Source organism: Strongyloides ratti (genome assembly GCF_001040885.1).
Source record: "Strongyloides ratti genome assembly S_ratti_ED321, chromosome : 2".
Taxonomy (NCBI): domain Eukaryota; kingdom Metazoa; phylum Nematoda; class Chromadorea; order Rhabditida; family Strongyloididae; genus Strongyloides; species Strongyloides ratti.
The window spans coordinates 122564-137705 of NC_037308.1; the positions used below are offsets into that span (position 1 = coordinate 122564).

Genomic DNA, 15142 nt, shown 5'->3' on the forward strand with positions numbered 1-15142 from the left:
AAAAGTTTCGAATATTCATTTTATAAGAAATATATATAAATGTTAAGAGAACGTCAAATTACTTATGGTATATCTTATTATAGACTGGTACTTCATTTCACGTTAAAAAGTTTTCTTAGTAATGAGTGATATTTTTGTAAGTAAACTAAAAAGACACACCTTTTTGTGAAGATATTCAATAAATGAAGGGGACTCTTGACCATTAGTTATAAGTTTGATAAAATATAAAGAAGAAATGATAAGATAAATACAAAACGGTATACATAAGTTATTTAGAATAACTTAAATAATATAATTTGATCTTTAACTATATGAGTACATATACATATAGTTTTAATTAAATGTATCTTTGTTTAAGATTATTAAATATAAAAAGAAATTATTATTAGTTTTTAAAAATGTCATAATTTATCTTTTTACAAACTATTCAAATAGCATTAAAAAAAAATAATATATATATATATATTTGTTAAAAAATCTTTAAAATAATACAATAAATTTATTATGTAAAAATAATTCAGATAAATATAAAAAGTATCTTGTTTTATAAACAAAGATCTTTATCTCAATGTTTATATTAAAATAATATCTTTTTAAAAATATTCGTTTCACTTTTTAAACGATTCAAATAGATAAATAATAAAATAATTTAGTCTTTTTATTAAAATTATTTTTATAAATATACATATATCTAAATTTAGATTGTATATTTAATAGCAAATGATACATTTTTATATAATTTTTAATAAAATATATTTGTTATAATATGTAAATTAAAATTTAACAAGATAGTTAGATAAATATAATATATTATTTATCACATTCTAAAATTCTTTAAAATATGGAGTAAAAAGAATTACAAGACAAATAATCTTTATAATTCTTTTATATTTATCATTGACAAATCTTTTATCCAAATTATGTATATTACTAATATGTATGCTTAAACAATTATAAAAACCTTTAACTATTCTTAACTTCTTTCCAAATTATAATATTATTATATAAATATATAAAGGTTAGCTAATATAAGTTAATGTAAATATCACGAAAAACTTTTGTTTATAAAAAGGAACACTTTATCTTTTATCTTTATATATATGTGCCTTAAAATAGGTAGTGATGAAATTTTATAATATCAATATTATAGACAATATATATATATATATATATATTATAAAAATAAAATGAAATGAAAAGACAATTTTCACGTAAGTATTTTATATGAATAATTGTTAATGATTGTCACGAGGAGTCACGAATCATCTTTGCTTCATTCTTTTTTAATGTGATTTTTTCTTTAGTAGGTAGAAGTTGCTTAAAATATTATTATTTAAAGATTATTTTTTTAATAATTATAATTTTGAAAATTTTATCATAATCTTTTTAAAATAATCTAATAATATATATTTCTTTCTTCAAAAAATATTGCAATTTATAATTTAATCGTCATTTGATTACAATAAGACTAATAAAATCGTGTTTTTAATACACGATTTAAATAAAAAATCATATATAAATATTAATTTTAGATTAACAAAAAAAATTTTCTAAATATTTATAGATTAACAAAAGATTTTTAAAATTAAAAAGTTGTTTTGTAATAATAAAGTAGACATTAATTTTTTTACCTATAATTTAAAATTTTTAATGTGATAGAGAAAAAGATATTTCGTGATTATATAATATTTATCTTATTTTTAAAAATAGTTTTTAATCACAATATTTAAATAATAAATTTTTATAAAAATTTTTTTTAAATTAAAAAAAAATCTATTTAATACTAAAAATTGTAATATAAAACTTATTATAAAAAAAGATAATTTAAATTAATTATTAACCCTATAAAAATAAATTATATATTAAAATAAATATAAAAAAAAGGGTAATGGTGACATAAATTACTTTATAAAGAATGAATCTTCAAAAATATGCCACATGCTGGGATTGAACCAGCGACCTTCGGTTTACAAGACCGACGCTACTACCACTGAGCCAATGTGGCTGTGTTCACCGAAAAAAATTTTGAATGTAGTTTTAGACAAATTTACTATGTTTTTTTTTTATTTACTAAAGTTAGATTAATAAAAATTTATTAAATGACTATATACTTTTGTTTAGAAGAAAAAAATTAATATTTAAAAATTTGTTAATAAGTTATTCATAATTATCAATTTAGTCATTTTGTTAACTCAATTAAACATAGCTCACGAATTTTAATTAAAAAATTTTTGATTCAAACTTTAAATAAATCTAAGAATATATTTTAAATATTTTTTTTATCCCTTTTTGAAGATATTTTTTTACATCTTTTATAATCAAAAAGTATCTTAGAAATAACATTTTAATTATAACTAACACAGTGTAAAATAACTTAATAGTTATGCATCAAAAACTTTAATATTTTTCAACAATCAAAAAAGTTTTTATAAAATAAAAAAAATATTGGTTTAAGAAAATTAAAATGTTACACAACATTTGTCGACAACATTATTTAATAAATGGAGAAACAAATATTTAATGAATATTTTATTATTTCAAATAATTTAAAAAAATACAAACACTTTTGTTTAATATTAATTAAGATAATTATATAAGCTATAAAAATTGTTATTTAAAAAGTATGTTTATGTAAGATTTAATTCATTATTAATCACACAATATTATATACAATTTTTAGGTCATATTTACTTCGTCTTAAATAAAATTATTTATAAGCAAAAACAAAAGTAAATATTTTTAAGATAAAAAACAAAAATACATCTATTTGATAATTCTTGAAAAGTATGAATTTTAAAACAATTATAATTATATCAAGACAAAAACTTTAGACGTTGTGATAATAAAAATTAGAGGAAAAAGTTAAAAATATTTTTTTTAGAGAATTCGATTTTTATAATACTGCACAAAAAAAATGAAATTAAAATAACTAAATTAAATTAGATTTTTGAGAAAAAATGATTAAATCTAGTTATCTTTTCATATCACTTGTTGAATTCAAATATATGATAAAAATTGTATTTTAAAAAAGTTTCAATATTGAAACTCACAAGTCAGCAAATGAGCACTTAAAACTATGAAATTAAGTGTGCTAAGCTTTTTAATATTTTTAAACTACAATTTATGTTAAAAACAAATCTTAAATTTTATATATTTATGGAAAATTTTAATTCAAAATAAATCACTATTTTATTAATAAATTTATTTTTTTTAAACAAATTTTGCAAATAGATTTAAAAAATTTTTTAATTTTTGAATTGATAATTTTTTATGTTTTTCTAGTTAAAAATTCATTACTAACGAAAATTTGAAAATTGTAAACCACTTTTTCACAAAAAGTTAATTAATATATTTTTATTAAACTAGGATTTTTTTAACACAAAACATTATAAAAAAATATACTTAAGAATAGTTTTATTTTGTAATTTATCAAAGTTTTATTTTATTCATCTCAAATTTATTAATATTATTTATTATTTAGAAAGATATTTTTAAGTAAATAATTTTTTAGTAAATTGTAAAATATAATTTGATAGAAATGTTAAATATATTATTGTTAAAGAAATAATTTTTTTATTTACTTATTTTTAAAATTTCAATTTTTTTTAATTTTGAAGGATTTTTTTCGAATATTTTATATTCTTTTTCTTTAGAATTCTTATTATATTTCTTATTTTCAATAGATGAACCATTTTTATGAACATAAATTTTATATTTTAAATTTTTTTTAGGTTTACCTTCAGGAAACCATGGAACGGAATCACTTAATTTTGAAATGTTATCTGGTTTTGCTGCCTGAAATTTTGGGACAATTTTTGATAGAGGAGTTATGTTTTCATTGTCAATACGTACTTCTCTGTTTGATTTTTTCTTTTCTGTTATTCTTTTTTCGAAAATAAAACCATGAAAAGGTGTATATGATAATAAAATTGCAAATAAAAGAAAAAGTGATATTACGAATAAAAAAATATCCATTAAATTATTAATTACATTGTCTATCCTATTTATTTAACATATTAAAATTTAAATATTATTTAGGCATTTGTTATTCAATTTAAAAATTATTGTTTATTAATATTGTTGACAAAATTTGTTAGTAAATTTAAAAAAAATGTACAAAAAATTTTTAGTTTTCATAAAAAAGCCTATTTAAAAAGTTAATGTATCGTATTTCAAGCATTTCCCCAGTTTTAGGTGATTTAACTCCATGTCTTTCATTTTTTAATGGAACTAATTCATATGGTTTATTATATTCTTCTAGTTTTTTTATTAATTTTTCAATATGCTTATAATGAACATTATCGTCTAATTTTCCATGAACTAGTAATAATCTATTTGGTTCACTAGGCAATTTATCTACATCATTCAAAAGACCAGATTTAGTATAATGACATTCAGATTCCTCAGAAGAAGGTAAACCCATATATCTTTCAGTATAAATTGTATCATACATAAACCAATCTGTTACAGTTCCACCAGCAATAGCACCTAAGTAAACATTTGGTGCTTTTTGTAAACATCTTATACTCATAAATCCACCATAACTCCATCCTTGAATGACAACTTTATTTAAATCAAGTTTATTATTAGCAACATTTTGATTTACTACTCGAAGATATTCAATTTGATCTTCAACTTCAACAGTCCCAAAATTTTTATGAATGCAACTTTCAAAATCTTTACCACGATTAGCACTTCCTCTTCCATCAACAACTACCACTGCTATATTATGAGTTAGATACATTTGAAATTTTGCTGTAAGATCCCAATTATTTTGTACAAGTTGAGCACATGGACCATTATATACATACTGAAGTACAGGATATTTTACAGAATCATATTCATCTACACATTTTGGTAAAAATACACAACCATATAAATCATGTCCAGCTTGTTTTGAAAAATATTTATACATTTGTGGTATTACAATATTACTATTATGAACATATGGTGTAATAGATACTGAATCATTATGAATTATATCTGGACCTTGTTCTATAATAAAATCTCCATTAATATTATCTGAACATTTAAAAAAGACTAATTTTGGACGAACAGTAATACTACTAATATTTACAGCAAATCCAAGATCACAATTAATATCTAATGTTAATGTACTTCGATCATATTTTACAGAACGATCATTTGGAGTAATTTGTATTATAGGACTATTTTCATTAATATAACTTGTGTAACATAATTGATGTGTACCAGGTTCATTGTAATTAGCCACAAAAAATATATTTCCACGTTTTTGATCAACATATATAGGTATATCTTTAATAATACAAAATTTATTATTGTCCTCATATGTAAGATTAATAGATTTTTCTGAAATATACAATACATCTTTTTCAATGAAAGCATACTTAATAAATAAATGGTGAAAGTTTTCTTCTTCTGACCCATAAATAAAACCGTAAGCATGTTTATTTTTATCATAAAAACATTCAAGATGGTGGTTAACATTAATCCATGGATTACCTTCTATTTTAACAATTTCAAAAATTTCTTTATTTAAAACAGCAGTTTCAAAATTATCAAATGCATTTATAGAAATTAAAACAAGAGAAGATATGGTTTGAAGTCGATCTAATAGTTGAAGATATATATATTTACCATCAGGTGTCCAACCAATTTTAGCAATATATTCAAACCAAGGCCAAAATAATTTAAGATTTTGATTTGATACTTTTTTTATATGATATATATAATTTTCTGTTTCTAAATTTTTTTCTAACATCAAAAGACTTAAACTACTTATTGGATTTGAAGTGTTTACAAAAGGATATTTTAATATGGTAACTTCAGAGTCATCTGAATTTGATAAAGTCGTCGTTGATACATCACGTTCATCAACTTCTTCATATAACAAATAAGGATTTACTGGACTCCACCAAAATCCTTCATATCTTTCTAATTCTTCTTGAATAACATTAGCTGAAACACCATTGTAAATATATTTTGATTCTGATTTAGAAACATAAATTAATTTATTTTTATCAAAAACATAAATTTCTTTTCCCTCTGTCATAGCTATAAATCTTGGATCAGACGGAGCTAATCTTGCTCTAACAATAGGTTTGGATATTTTTTCACTCCTATTAATTATATCATTACCCTACAAAAAATTAGTTTTTTTTTTTTAAATAAATAAATTTACATCAAATTGTAGAACATCCCCTCCAGCTAGTAATAACATAATTTTTTCATCCTTTGAAACATGATATTCATTAATTCCATGTAATTGTGTTGACCTTAATCTTTCATACAATAATATTGCTTCTGAACTTTTTTGATTATTTGTTAAAGTATTTACTATTCTAGAAAATGGTAATAACTCTTTATTACATCTTATTTCACATTTCATATCAATATGCCCCATATAAATATGTTGGCTATCTGGAGCAGGACCAGGTGCTAATCCAACAACAACATTTTTATATTTTCCATTGAATAAATTTGAAAAAACTCGAGGACTAGTTAATTTTATAGATATTCCAGCTTTTGCTTCTGTTTTAATTTGTGAAATTTTTGATTTTATCTCATCATCCGAAAGATGACGACTATTTGCTCTTGGAATAAATCTCATTACCTCTAAACCTATAAAAAAATTAAACAAAAAATATTTTTATTAAAATTATAATAAGCAACGTAAAGCGTGTTTAAAATAATTTTTATTAAATTAAGAAAATGTTAAATATAAATTATTAAAATAAAAAAATATTAATAATACTATCAAAATCAATTTAAGATAATAAAAAATACATTTAAAAAAATGTAAATTTGTTGATAAACATTTAATTGTTAAAATTAATAAATATATATCACACACACACATACTTACCATAAAAGTCATTCATAATTTGAAATATTTTTTTTTATATAAAATGAAATAAATAAAATCTAAAAAAATATATATTTTTAAAATATATATATATTAAAAAAATTTTTTTTATTATATATATATAAATAGACTTTATAATTATTAAAATAAAATTATTTGTAGTAACAAATCTAGTTTATATATGTCTACAAAACTCAAAATTTCCACTCGAGATTGATAAAAAATTTAGGAAAAATTTCTTTTTTCACTAATATATTAAACATATATTAAGATAAATTTTTACATATAATACTACTACAATATATATTTATTTAAGTGATAAATGTTAAATTAATTATTTGAAAATCTCATTGCCATACATTATAATAAAAATGAAATCTAATTAATTAAGAAGGGATATTTTCAGTTATTTCAAATTAAACACATTATCCTAAATATAAATAAAGGTCATTTTGTCTAAAATTATTATATTTTAACATAAATTATTGAATAAAGTAATTTGTTTATTCTTTTATTATTTTTTTTAAAAAATTATGACAGTATGTATTGTTGATTGTCAAAAATTTTCTAACAAAAATAGTTTATTTTTAAATTATATAATATTGATGTTAATAATATAATTTAAAGATATATTATTTCTAGATGTTATCTTAATAATAATATAATAATGTTTTTTATTTATAGTATCAACAGTATCTTTAAATCACATGCCTTGTTACTTTTGAAACATTTGATCTACTATTGAAATATTATGAAGTTGTAGTATTTCATAAATAAAAGCATTCAACAAATTGTTAATATATATAACATAAAATATTTTTGTTGATAAAATGTAATACATACTCTAATTTACTGTCTGCAGAAAATAGGAATGTATAAATTAATCATACTAAAAATCGTGATCAATTCCTTGTCAAACTATATTATCCCGATTCATGTGGCTTAACATATTTTTATTATATAAGATATTAAAAAATAAAGAAATGTCATGAATAACTATTTATTTAATAAGACAACCCTTTTTGATTTGTATTGATGATTAAATATCTTTTTTTAAATTTCGTTCACTGTTTAGTTTTTTTTTTCCTTTAATACAATTTTAAAATATATATTTATCTTAATTTGTATCATATACCACTTTGTTAAAATAAAATAAAACATAGAGGAATAGTTTAATTTAAAACAGATTTTTTTACATTTAACCTTTGGCAAAAAACTTTGTTGGTAATATTTATTTCCATTAAAAGTATTTTTAGTTACATTAAATATATTACAATTACTAGACAATAACAAATAATATAATCTCTTTTTGTTGATCATTAAAAGACTCTCTCTCCTCCTTATGACATTTTCCTTGCCTTCTCTACTCTAAGTTGCAACTCACAAACTGACCTTGCCTCTTTCTTCTAATTTTAGAGACAATCGATTTCTCCTTGTCGAGTGATCTTTTTATTATATAAGGCTATCTAAATCCATGACATAACAATGTTGAAGATGAAAGCCAAGCGGAATTTTGTTATTCTGCTGGTTGTAGGATTTATCTTAGGATTTTGGATTCGTTCTACAAGATGGATAACTCTTCAACAATTAAATATTAATTCTCTAAGTTGCCTTTCTTTTACTGACAATAACAATTTTCTAACAACTAATTCTACTATTGATAATGAAAAATCTACACAATTATTACTTGTTGGTGTAATGACAGCTCAAAAATATGTTAATACTCGTGCATACAATATTTGGAAAACATGGGGACAAAAAATTCCTGGAAAAATAATTTTTTTTGTTGCTGAGGAAACTACTGTTGATTATCCTGATATGCCTGTTGTCAAATTAAAAGGTGTTGATGATACTTATCCACCACAAAAAAAAAGTTTTTCTATGATTAGATGGATGTATGACAATCACGTATGTTTATTATTATTTTTTTTCTTTTTTGTAATACTTTTTTTTTTAGTTAAATGATTTCCATTGGTTTATGAGAGCTGACGATGATCTTTATGTTAGACATGAAGAGATTGAAAAACTTCTTAGATCATTAGATCCTGATAAAGCTTATATGCTTGGTCAAGCAGGATTAGGAAATAGTGCAGAATATGGTCTTTTAGCTCTAGGATCTCAAGATAATTATTGTATGGGTGGTCCTGGTGTTGTTTTTTCACGAGAAAGTATTCGTGCTGTAGCACCACATTTACAAAATTGTCTTTTGAATCTTTTAACAGGTCATGAAGATGTAGAACTTGGAAGGTGTTTTAAACGACATGTAGGTATACCATGTACATGGAGTTATGAAATGCAAATATTATTTCATAATAATCAAACAGCAACAAATACTATTTCTGGTGAATTAAAACAACTTCGAAGTGCTATTACTTTACATCCACTTAAAAATCCTGCAAATATGAGAAAAGTTCATATTAAAGCATTAACACTTCAATTAAATGAATTAAGAGCAAAACGATTAGCTTTAAAAAATGTATTGAGTAAAGAATTAATAGAACATCGTAATGTATTAAATCGTAAAGTAAATAATAATACATATGATCTTAAAGAATGGGATTATCTTGCATCTAATAGTATATTATTTTGTGCTAATAAGGTGATGTGTCCAAGACATACCGTTGAACATACAATGAAATCTTCACTTGAATCAACTATTTCACAATTGTTTGATGAATTTAATTCTAATGCTAGACAAAGAGGACGATTTTTACAATTTGAAAATATTCAGTATGGATATACAAGATTAGAGGAAAGATTTGGTGTTGATTATATTTTAGATATGATACTGTGGTTTAAAAAATTTAGATTGCCTCATAGAGCAACATTATCAGTAAGAAGACATGCATATGTTCAACAAAAATTTGGTGATATTGAAGGGATATCAGAAAAGAAAGCTCGAATATTTGATATTAAAAGAGCCGGAAATTTTGTTAAAAATAGAAACGAACAAGTTGGTATGGATCTTAATTTACCTGGAACATCATTCATCTACCCATCAAAAATAATTCATATTGTTTTACCATTAAGTGGACGTTCCTCTACTTTAAAAAGATTTGCTAGAAATTTAAAAAATATTGTAAAAAGAGGAGAACTTGTTTTAAATATTGTACGTTATGATTCTAAAAATTCAACAGAAGACTATATAATTAGTAGTATATTAGAAGATTTAAAAAAAACAATAGATGTTAATGAAATTAAAATGGGAAATAAAAATTTTAGTCGTGGTGTGGCATTAACTGTTGGAGCTAGTAAATTATCGGATGACTCATTAATATTTTTCAGTGATGTAGACATGATATTTGACCAAGGTACACTTCATCGTATTCGAATGAATACTATTAGGGGCGCGCAGGTATGTTTATTTATTTTTTAAATTAATTATTAAATTTATTAAGGTATATTTTCCTATTGTATTTTCACAATTTTCACCTCAAACATGGTCTAGAAGTGATGTATCATATAAAGCAAACATTGATAATACGGATCATTATATTTATGATAATTATCGTGGTTATTTTAGACATTTTGGATTTGGTTTAGTTTCTATATATAAATCGGATTTTGATTTAATTGGAGGGTATAATTTAACTATTAAAGGATGGGGAATTGAGGATGTTGATTTTTTTTCTAAAGTAATTAATTCAACTTTACGGGTAATGAGAGCACCAGATCCTGGCTTGGTGCATATTTATCATGATGTTAATTGTTCCGGTGATATGCCCAAACAACAATATCATATGTGCCTTGGTTCAAAAGCGGCTTCATTAGCTTCATTAGATTATTTAATAGAAAAAGTTGACAACATTTAACATTTTTCTAAATATTTATAATCCTTTAAAATTTTTATAGATTTGTTTTGTAATTAAAAAAAAATAAAATATATATATGTATTTGTAAATATTAAATCTTTTTTTCAATTTAGTTTTGGTAGCAATAATAAAAATTAACAACTAATATTAAAAAAAATGTTTTATAATTTATAAAAACACAATATAAAAAGTATTCTATAATATAAAGAATTTTTTTAAAGAAATTATTGTTTTTTTTTTAAATTTAAAATTTTTGAGGCATTCCTTTTAAACTAAAAGATTCTATTGTCTTTTAAAGAATCCATGGTATTTTAATTAAAAATTAAGTATATTCAGAAAAATTCATTTAAATTTTTTAAAAAAAATTAAATATAAATTAGTATATATAGAAATTTATAGACAAATATATAAAAAAAGTCTTTTTTTTATTAATTACTTTTTTTTACTTCAAAAACATTTTATCAAGTGTTATTGTCAAATTTAAAATATTTTATTCAATTGTTTATTTTTATTCATCATTCCATTAAATTTTAATTTATAATAATTTTTTTTGTAAAATAATAAGTATAATAATAAAAAAATTTTTTGTTTAAATTATTCCTACCAAAATAAAAGTTTATAAATATTTTTTATATTTATATATATTAAATTATAAAAAATAATTGTAAGAACTAGAAGATGTTTTCTAGTTTATATCTTATGAACGTATGATCTGATTTTAACGCTACTTATTTTTATTCGAAAACAAAAACTGCATAATTTATTTCTTCATTATCATTTTGAAAAAATTATATTTTGAAAAATTTTGAATTATATTACTTTTTTTTACCAAACTTTAATTAATTATATTTAACTTAAAAATTATTTTTTACAAATAATAAAACTAACATAGAAAACGTTTTTACTAATCTTTTTTTTACTGTTATATCAAATTTTACTTTAAAATTTCTTTTAAATATCAATGTTGAATCAAATGAAAACTTTACAATGCTACTGCAATACCTATATGAAAACGTTACTTTTTTTTATAAATAGCACTATTTTTATCCTATAAAAAGAAAAAAATAAATAAAAATTTTTTAATTTAATTCTTGGTTATTATATGTATTTTTAATAAATTGTATGTAATAAAAAAAATATTTATTTTTAAAAAAATTCACCACATAAAACGTTGTAAATTATTTGGTTCAGAAGACCAAATAAAAGGTTTTAATAAAAATAAATACATTACAATATAATTAATTATTAATGATATTAAAAGTTCTCCTATTAAAGAAATTTTTGAGTTATAATGTATTGATAATCTCCATAACGCAAAATGTACAATAAAATAACGAAACTCTAATAAACCGGCTGGAACAATACATAATGCCAATGAAATAAAACCTCCTAATATTATTATTGGATAAATTCTTTTTTTTAAAGTATTAATTATATAATAAAAAGAGAGAAGATAAAATGGTGATATGACATATTTTATATATGGATGATAATTTATAATTCTCCGCCATATATAAAATGTGAAATGGCGATTGTCAGCAAGTAAATATGGATGGGCATATGTATATTTATAAATTAAAATATTAATAATAAATAATAAAATGATTGAAAGTAAAGAATTTTTGTACATTAATTTAATATTTTTTTTAATTGAAAAAATAAAAAATGGTAATGTTGATACAGAACAAAATGTCATAAAATAAAAAATTTGTGGAAAATGTAAAATTGGTTTATGAGCAGAATGATCACCTAAAACAATTTTTCCATTATTATAAAAAATAACAAATAATATACATAATAAAATCAAAATTATTTGAAGAAAAGCTTTTTTCAAAAATTTTAATAAAGAAGATATTGGATTTTTAATATCAATAATTTTTACAAATAATATGCCTAAATAAAGTAAACATATAACAACATTGGTTTGCCTAGTCAAAATAGCAATAGTAAAAAAAAATGTAGCAAGATATGGATTAGAATTGAATGCTAAAACTATAGAAATAAGAGAAAGTTGATCAGTATAATATAAAGTTGTTGACTGAAAAAATACTGGTAATATTATTACACATATAACATTTAAATATGACAAAAATATACTTTCAATAGTTTTAAAATAACGTCTTCTGAATTTAAGTAAAGCCAAAAATGTCAATGGATATAAAAATGTATTAAAGTAACGTTCATTGTAGCAAAAAAACTTATAAGATAATAAATACATTGCTGGTGGTGTTGTTATTTTATTATTCCATGTAAAGTTACCATTACAGTATCGACGATTTTGATCCATATGAAAGATTTCATCCATATAAGGTTCTGGAACATACTTATTTACCGTTGTTGTAATATAATAATGGATAATAAATAATATTTTGCAAAATATTATTGCTAAAATTGATAACAAAAAAACACTGTAATTTACTTACCAATAAAATTTTCTTTAAAAAAAAACATGAGAATAAAATAAATTTTTTTGAATTGTAATAATATATATTTCTCTAAAAACCACATAATTATTTATTTATTTAATGTACATATTAATATATAAAATTGATAAAAAATATACTCGAAAACAAAAATTTTTTTATAAAAAATTATGACAAATTTTAAACTCTTTTTAACACATTTAATTAAATATTCCAATGATAATAATTTTATATAGAGATTCTCAAAAACTATAATTATTTGAAATAAATTATAATGAATTTTATTAAAAGCGAAAAAAAAATTTATATATTTTATTTTTTTATAATATACAGTCTATAAAACATATTATTAATTAATTAAATATTTTTTTTTTATATATTTATAAATTAAACAAACTTATAATATTAAAAAATTATTTTAACAAACTAATGTAGAAATCTTAAATGGAAAAAAAAATTGGAACTTAACAATTTGTGGGGAATCGCTCCACTTATGTATTATAATGTCAGAAGAAGTGTTTGTAACCTTTAGAAAAACCAAAAGAAAAATTAATACGAGAGAAAGAAGTATAGATGGAGAAAAAGATGATTTAAACGTGTAAGTTTTTTTTTAATTTTTTTAAAATCAATTTTTTAAGTGAAACATTAGAAGAAATCTTGAAAAAACAAAAATCTCGTGAAATAAAAAGAGGCCTAAAAGAAGTAGATAATTCATTGAAAGAAGATTCTTCTAAAAGATGTAAAGTTACAAGATCAAAAGATATATCTTCAGCTATGATTTCTGATGAAAAAAAATCTCAAATAGCAGCAATTCAAATTAAAGATTCATTTTTGTCTAAATTTAGGCCTGAAGGTGAAGAAGAAATTATAACAGAAAAGATGTTTGTTTTTATATTATTTTATTTTAACTATTTTTTTTTAGGAACAAAGATAACGAATTAAGAAAACGAAGGGCACAATTAAATTTAGAAGATGAACCAGAGATTTCTCAAAAATTTACTACAACCACCTTTGAGGATGAGATACTTTATAAAGCTGCTGAAAAAATAAATGAAATTGCCGGTAAAAGTAATATAAAAGAAACTGGCATTGAAATGGATATTGGTATACCAGAAGTAGATGTTGGATTTGAGTGAGTTTTATAAGCTTCCAAAGATAAATTATTTTATTAAATTTATAGAAATAAAGTAAAAAGAATAGTAGAATTGGAAGAGAAAAAGAAAAAATTATCGTTTCTGAAACAGTAAAAAATGTTTATATATTTATATAGGCAAAATGATAAAAATATTTTTTGACTTTCAAATTGTATTTAACAAATAACTTCTTTGACTATGATAAATGAAGTTTAAATAAAAAATTGATATTCACATGTTTATGGCTTCAATAACATGGACAAAATTTTTTTAAATAAATCGGAAAATATTTTAATAAACCGCAACGTGTTTCGAGGAAAGTTATTACTTAAAAATCAAAAAAAACTTTATGAGGAACAAATTATTTACTTTGAATAAGTATAACTTTATAAATGCTATCAATTAGTTCCTATAATTTTTTACTGATTAACTTTACATTGTTTGAATAAATTAAATTAATTATAATAGTGTGATTATGCAATTATAAATAACAATTTCATTCGTTAATTTTTATTTATTTCATCCATTCGAAAACTTATAAAAATATTTTTAAAATATGGTTTTTTTTTTATTAAAAATCCCACTTCCCTGAGGTAGGATAAATATACTGAATTTTGTAATAAAAAAAAATTAAATACTAAGGAAAAAGCAAGAAAAAAATTACTTTGAGATTTCTAAACATTTCGGTATATTTTTTTTTTTTGGAAAAAAATGTTCTTAATTTAAAAAAAGACAAATATAACCAAAAAAAATACCATTCGAGAATATTTATCATCTAGGAGCCAATACGTTAAATAACCATATAACTCGTACATTATATAATTAACAACTCAAAAATGTTTAACAGACGACTGAGATATGAATACAACAACAAAACATTCGCTTGAAATAGCAAGCCTGTTTCCAAAAAAAATGATTTAATTTACT

The 15142-nt window shown here is 21.0% G+C and overlaps 5 protein-coding genes across 5 annotated transcripts; 2 read left to right on the forward strand and 3 right to left on the reverse strand.

Annotated features, from left to right (window-relative positions):
* Positions 1 to 3573: 3573 nt before the first annotated feature.
* On the reverse strand, positions 3574 to 3975 carry SRAE_2000004000 (Hypothetical protein; the record flags this gene model as incomplete). Its single annotated transcript, XM_024650821.1, has 1 exon — positions 3574 to 3975. One exon carries the CDS (start codon positions 3973 to 3975, stop codon positions 3574 to 3576), a length of 402 nt encoding a protein of 133 aa, XP_024504559.1.
* A 151-nt stretch (positions 3976 to 4126) lies between these two features.
* Positions 4127 to 6863, reverse strand: SRAE_2000004100 (Peptidase S9, prolyl oligopeptidase, catalytic domain and Peptidase S9B, dipeptidylpeptidase IV N-terminal domain-containing protein; the record flags this gene model as incomplete). The annotated part of the gene is made up of 5 exons (XM_024650822.1): positions 4127 to 5331; positions 5370 to 5400; positions 5468 to 6121; positions 6164 to 6603; positions 6848 to 6863. The coding sequence occupies 5 exons, from the start codon at positions 6861 to 6863 to the stop codon at positions 4127 to 4129; spliced, it is 2346 nt and encodes a 781-aa protein (XP_024504560.1).
* Positions 6864 to 8341: 1478 nt separating this feature from the next.
* On the forward strand, positions 8342 to 10659 carry SRAE_2000004200 (Chondroitin N-acetylgalactosaminyltransferase family-containing protein; the record flags this gene model as incomplete). The annotated part of the gene is made up of 3 exons (XM_024650823.1): positions 8342 to 8755; positions 8805 to 10202; positions 10246 to 10659. The coding sequence occupies 3 exons, from the start codon at positions 8342 to 8344 to the stop codon at positions 10657 to 10659; spliced, it is 2226 nt and encodes a 741-aa protein (XP_024504561.1).
* A 1156-nt stretch (positions 10660 to 11815) lies between these two features.
* Positions 11816 to 13167, reverse strand: SRAE_2000004300 (Putative Dol-P-Glc:Glc(2)Man(9)GlcNAc(2)-PP-Dol alpha-1,2-glucosyltransferase; the record flags this gene model as incomplete). The annotated part of the gene is made up of 2 exons (XM_024650824.1): positions 11816 to 13044; positions 13083 to 13167. The coding sequence occupies 2 exons, from the start codon at positions 13165 to 13167 to the stop codon at positions 11816 to 11818; spliced, it is 1314 nt and encodes a 437-aa protein (XP_024504562.1).
* A 418-nt stretch (positions 13168 to 13585) lies between these two features.
* SRAE_2000004400 (Hepatocellular carcinoma-associated antigen 59 family-containing protein) lies at positions 13586 to 14329 on the forward strand (the record flags this gene model as incomplete). Its single annotated transcript, XM_024650825.1, has 4 exons — positions 13586 to 13680; positions 13721 to 13963; positions 14005 to 14214; positions 14263 to 14329. 4 exons carry the CDS (start codon positions 13586 to 13588, stop codon positions 14327 to 14329), a joined length of 615 nt encoding a protein of 204 aa, XP_024504563.1.
* Positions 14330 to 15142: the final 813 nt, after the last annotated feature.